The sequence below is a fragment of the Biomphalaria glabrata genome, chromosome 13, assembly GCF_947242115.1.
Source record: "Biomphalaria glabrata chromosome 13, xgBioGlab47.1, whole genome shotgun sequence".
Classification (NCBI taxonomy): Eukaryota; Metazoa; Mollusca; class Gastropoda; family Planorbidae; genus Biomphalaria; species Biomphalaria glabrata.
The window spans coordinates 33643395-33649879 of record NC_074723.1 but is presented as its reverse complement, the minus strand read 5'-3'; the positions used below and the strand labels follow the sequence as shown (position 1 = coordinate 33649879).

The 6485-nt window shown below is 34.9% G+C and overlaps 1 protein-coding gene across 1 annotated transcript; it reads right to left on the bottom strand.

Annotated features, from left to right (window-relative positions):
- Positions 1-215: 215 nt before the first annotated feature.
- LOC129922564 (uncharacterized) lies at positions 216-1112 on the bottom strand. Its single transcript, XM_056009208.1, has one exon. It carries the CDS (start codon positions 1095-1097, stop codon positions 216-218), a length of 882 nt encoding a protein of 293 aa, XP_055865183.1. The 5' UTR covers positions 1098-1112.
- Between the last annotated feature and the right edge of the window lie 5373 nt (positions 1113-6485).

Genomic DNA, 6485 nt, shown 5'->3' with positions numbered 1-6485 from the left:
CATTTTTTTACTTTGCCTCCCCCCCCCCATTAAAAATTCATATTTATCCCATGAGGTTCGTAGCAAGGGAGGAGGGGGTTATCTGTAACCAAATCCCTCAACTTTTCTAGTTAGCAGCTGTTCTTAGCAGAGTATCAAGAGAGAGGTTGGTTTGGTCAGCTTTTCTCTGGCATTATCTGTATATCATGTCGACTTGTCTGTGAATCTCTATATGTTTAAAATATGTATGAAGAATAGAATATATAAAAACTTCTAATTTTGTTTGCGTTACCATTGGTTAGCTCTTGTTTGACGTCTGTCAATGAAGATGATAAATTATAGATGACTGTATCCAGCATGTCTTTGAAGATGCTTATATTTTGTCTATGCTCATTGAAGTCTTTTTTACTGCTCTCCAAGTCTTGTTTTATGCTGATAATATCTTGTTGTTTAGAATCTATATCCTTATTAATTCTTGTAATATTGTGTTTTGTAGCATTCAAATCTTTGTCAATTCTTATATTTTGTTGTTTAGAATCTAAATCTTTGTTAAATTTTGTAAATTCTTGCTCTTTGCTATCCATATTTGTATTAATTCTGATGATATTTTGTTTTTGATTATCCAAGTCTTGGTTAATGATTTTAATGTTTTGTTGATTTGAATCCAAATCTTTTTTTATTCTTATAAAGTTTTGTTCATGATTATCCAAATCTTTGTACATTTTTATAACATTGTCTTGATTATTTCTCAATTCATTTTGAATGCTCTTTATATTTTGTGTATTATCTTGTTGAATTTCTCTGTCATCATTAGCCTGTATTAATAATTTTTGTATCACGTTCACCAAATCCTCAAACGTTGGGAGTTTAACTTTAACTGTTACCATCTCGTTCAGTCTCTCAACTCTTCCGTCAGAACCAATGACATGAGCTCCACAGAAGTACTTCCCGGAATCTGAGGATCTCAAATTTCTACATGTGACATGAAGATATGACTCTTGTAATTTTTCGTCAGAGAGTTCACCTTTAACACTATTAGAACCAACTTCTTGAATGGCTGTTACAACGGTTTGACCTTTGTTTATGGTAGCGATAACACCATTTGTTTCTGTAAACATATTTTAGAATATAAAATATAAAAGAACAAATGCAAAAATAATTTTATAAATCTACAAACATGAATATAACTGCACGTGGAAAACCAGTGATTTCAAATGGTGTTAGAAATTTAATATGATAATGCTCATGAATTCGATAGTTGTAAGCATTTAAAGTGTTACATTTTTATAAATTATAATAGAAAGTAACTATTCACCAACAAATAAACCACACGTGACCAATAAATACCATTCATATTATATCGATGAAAGCAATTTTTTAGAAGTGGGATTTATACAATTAGACTAATTTAAGTCAGTTAAATTGCATTTAAAATTTCTCTGGATTTAATCTATGATTAAATATAAATATGTTTTAAAAATTGCCTAATAGTAAAAAATATTTGGTATATAATATTATATAATATGTTATTAATTTTGTGTGTGTGTGTGTGATTAATTACTAGTTCTAATGTGTATGTTTAATTGTATGCCATGAAAAAGATTATATGATACGTACTATATGTCCATAAAAGTAAGGAGTGGTTGAGTGGTAAAGCACTTGACTTTCAAAATGGGGGGTTCTGGGTTTGAATTGGGTAAAGCTTTGGGATTTTTAATTTCAGGACATCTTAGTGCCTTCCCTTTAGCGTCCACCAAGTACCTGAGTAGAAGACGTTGGTCGTATGCTGGCCACATGACACCCTCGTACACCGTGGGCCACAGAAACAGATGACCTTTATTTTATCTGCCCTATAGATCTTATTGTCTGTAAGGAGAGCGGTTCCCGGTCATTTCATCCCCTGTCAAGCGCAGGATAATATTATAATATTACATTCCCCCCCCCCCCCATTTAATAGAAGCGCTATAGCTAAGTACACACTCAGATTTACAATATATTATAAGATCTCTCATCAAGAATGTAAAATAAAAGGGAAACACTATAAACGCATTATTAACATGTCAAAAAAATATCAAAAAGCATTCTACACAATCATATTTATATATATGATAAAATAAGAGCTTAAAATCAAACCCTATTCAGCACAATTAAACAATGAATAATTAAAAAATTTTTAATTGGGGATGAAATAACCAGGGTATGAAGTGACCGGGGATGAAGTGACCGGGGATGAAGTGACCGGGGATGAAGTGACCGAGGATGAAATGATCGGGGATGAAGTGATCGGGGATGAAGTGACCGAGGATGAAGTGACCGGGGTTGAAGTGATCGGGGATGAAGTGACCGGGATGAAATGACTGGTCACCAAGGGGAGCTGTACTGTAATGTAAAGTAAGTAAAGTTACAGTGTAAAAAAAAAAGCATTCTACACAATCATATTTATATATATGATAAAATAAGAGCTTAAAATCAAAGCCCATTAAGGACAATTAAACAATGAATAATTTAAAAATATTTAATTGGGGATGAAGTGAACGAGGATGAAGTGACCGGGGATGAAGTGACCGGGAATGAAGTGACCGAGGATGAAATGACCGGGGTATAAGTGACCGGGGTTGAAGTGACCGGGAATGAACTGTTCAATTCGGATGTAAGTATGCATAGTTAGAGGTTAAGCTAGATCTAAGTCTTGGAACAGGACAAAGCCTTATGACTGTATGTATGTATGTATGTATGTGTGTGTGTATGTATGTATGTATGTATGTATGTATGTATGTATGTGTATGTATGTATGTATGTATGTATGTGTATGTATGTATGTATGTATGTATGTATGTATGTATGTATGTATGTGTATGTATGTATGTGTATGTATGTATGTATGTATGTGTATGTATGTATGTATGTATGTATGTGTATGTATGTATGTGTATGTATGTATGTATGTGTATGTATGTATGTATGTGTATGTAAGTATGTATGTATGTATGTGTATGTATGTATGTATGTGTATGTATGTATGTATGTATGTGTATGTATGTATGTATGTATGTATGTGTGTATGTATGTAAATATGTATGTATGTATGTATGTATGTATGTATGTATGCATGTATGTATGTATGTATGTATGTGTATGTATGTATGTATGTGTATGTATGTATGTATGTATGTATGTATTTATGTGTTTATGTGTGTATGTGTGAATGTGTGTATGTATGTGAGTATGTATGTATGTATGCATGCATGTATGTATATATGTATGTATGTATGTATGTATGAAAGCATGTATGTATGTATGTATGTATGTATGTATGTATGTATGTATGTATGTATGTATGTGTGTATGTATGTATGTGTGTATGTGTGTATGTAATGTATGCATGTATATATGAGTGTATGTATGTATGTATGTATGTATGTGTATGTATGTATGTGTATGTATGTATGTATGTGTATGTATGTATGTATGTGTATGTAAGTATGTATGTATGTATGTGTATGTATGTATGTATGTGTATGTATGTATGTATGTATGTGTATGTATGTATGTATGTATGTATGTGTGTATGTATGTAAATATGTATGTATGTATGTATGTATGTATGTATGTATGCATGTATGTATGTATGTATGTATGTGTATGTATGTATGTATGTGTATGTATGTATGTATGTATGTATGTATTTATGTGTTTATGTGTGTATGTGTGAATGTGTGTATGTATGTGAGTATGTATGTATGTATGCTTGCATGTATGTATATATGTATGTATGTATGTATGTATGAAAGCATGTATGTATGTATGTATGTATGTATGTATGTATGTATGTATGTATGTATGTATGTGTGTATGTATGTATGTGTGTATGTGTGTATGTAATGTATGCATGTATATATGAGTGTATATATGTATGCATGTATGTATGTGTGTATGTGTGTATGTATGTATGCATGTATGTATGCATGTATGTATGTATGTATGTATGTATGTATGTATGTATGTATGTATGTATGTATGTATGAATGTATGTATGTATGTATGTATGTATGCATGTATGTATGTATGTATGTATGTATGTATGTATGTATGTATGTATGTATGTATGTATGTATGTGTATGTATGTATGTGTATGTACGTATGTATGTATGTATCTGTGTGTAGGTATGTGTGTATGTATGTGTATGTATGTATTTATGTATGTATTGTTACGACTTTGAAGTAGACTAAAGAAAGTTAACTCACCGATTGTCAGGTCGCCTACATCTTTCTGGCTGCAGAAGCACAACCCACTACGAACAGTCAATAATCCAAGTAATCGAAATAATTTCACAGTTCTCCTAATCAAATGTACATCCAACTATCCACGAAAACCGATTTAAGAAAAACAATCCTACGTTGAAAAAATCCGCGATCATAACTAAAGTCTCTTAACACATTTTACCTTAGTCAAGGTCATTTACGCCCAACAGCATAAACATAAATCAACCTACTTTGCACGTGGAAACAAATAATGGTTAGTCAGGGAGGAACAGGGTTACAACAGTATGTATGTATGTATGTATGTTATGATAGACATTGATTTTTGTAGGCAGGCGGAGCGATTTATTCCGCCAAACTCTCGCATTATGACGTCCAAAAGCGCTACAGGCCCTGGCCAGACGGTTATCAACTTCCCTTGAAAGTGAGGCGTCATTTGATACTATACTACCCAGATATGTGAGGAGGTGGTTCTCTCAACACTTCTATATTGATCTGAGATATTGATACTATACAGAATGCAAGTAAGACTACTTGAGCATTTCCACCAAAGATGCTTTTGCGCTCCATCATGGACATAAGGTGGCAAGACCGCACTACAAATAGTGATGTCCGTGCGAAAGCCGGCACGGACAGTATAGAGTGACTTCTTTTGGTCCGACAGTTGCGCTGGGCAGGGCACGCATCCCGCGTTGGAGACGAACGTATGCCAAAGGCAGTCTATTTTGTTGAGCTAAAAGGTGGTCGATGTTACACAGGCGCCCCACGGAAACGCTTCAAAGACCAGCTTAGACGCCAACGTGCCTTAGCTGACATAGAAGAGAGCACCTGGTTACATGCGGCCTCAGAACGAGACATCTAGAGGTCACTCACAAAGACCGTGCGATAAACAATTGAGACCAAAAGAAAATCCGCTGTCGAGGACAGACGCAGACGGCGAAAAGAAAATCTTAATGGACCACCTGCAGACAATGGTTATGGCAAAATATGTAGGTCACAGATGGGTCTGCACTGCCACGGGAAATACTGCATTCCTCACTTATCTTCGGACTCGAAGACAAGCCTTATTATGTATGTTATTAATGAAAATCCGTATGACCAGTCTTGATAAAACGAGGCATAAATGTTTCTTAGAGCATGGCGAAGAGGCGCGGTGGCTGAGCGGGGACCGGGGTTCGAATCTTGGTGAAAACTGGGATTTTTAATTTCGGGATCTTCGGGCACCTCTGAGTCCACCCAGCTCTAATGGGTACCTGACATTAGTTAGGGAAAAGTAAAGGCGGTTGATCGTTGTGCTGGCCACATGACACCCTTGTTAACCGTAGGCCACAGAAACAGATGACCTTTACACCATCTGCCCTATAGACCACAAGGTCTAAAAGGGGAACTTTACTAGAGCATGGCGGCTGTGGCATAGCATCCATAGTGTTAAGGGACTCAGTGAACCTGGGCCCACGACCATTAGGGGCTGACAGCCTGTGGCCTAGCAACAATAGCGCAAAGGGGTTGATTGCGCTTGGGCCCATAACTCTTGATCAGTTATGACTTACATCAGAACATAGGGATAACAATAAAGGAAAAAAAAAACACTATTGTAGAAAGTAGTGCAACATTGAATCTGAAAATGTCCCACAAAAGTCCCACAAAACATTATAATCTTTGCACAAAACTTTATATTAGTTTTAAAACATTAACCATTTGTTTTAAAGCTAAAGTTATTATACAAGCGGGCTTGGATTACTTAAATGTAAAGAACTGTTCTCCATAAAGTTTATTGTCATATTGGCGAGCCCTAATTGTACGTTTGAGGGGACTGTTCGTCCCATTCTATCCCTGTATGTTCATAAACCATTGATAGTATTAGTATCAAATGGGGAGGGCGTGGGGGTTGGTTTAGAAAATAATGATGTGCTGTACAGAAAAAAAACAACAATACCAATAAGGTCTATAGGGATAGTCCTAAAGGTGACGAATTAATTATTTCGACACATCTACTAATTATTCATTTTTTTCAAAGCACACTCTGTTTCTTTCATTTTCTGTATTGGAAATATTTAAATGAGTATTTAGTTTTATTTCATATGCTGTTGGGACATCTGTTCTGGATGTAACTGGCTAAAAAAAGTTATAAAACAATATATCCGATCCGACATAATAGATACTGAGTGCATTGTTTTGTTGTCTTCTGTATTGTGTTAAAAAGTGTTTACAACAGAATAAACAAAACAAAAAGTATCATTAAATA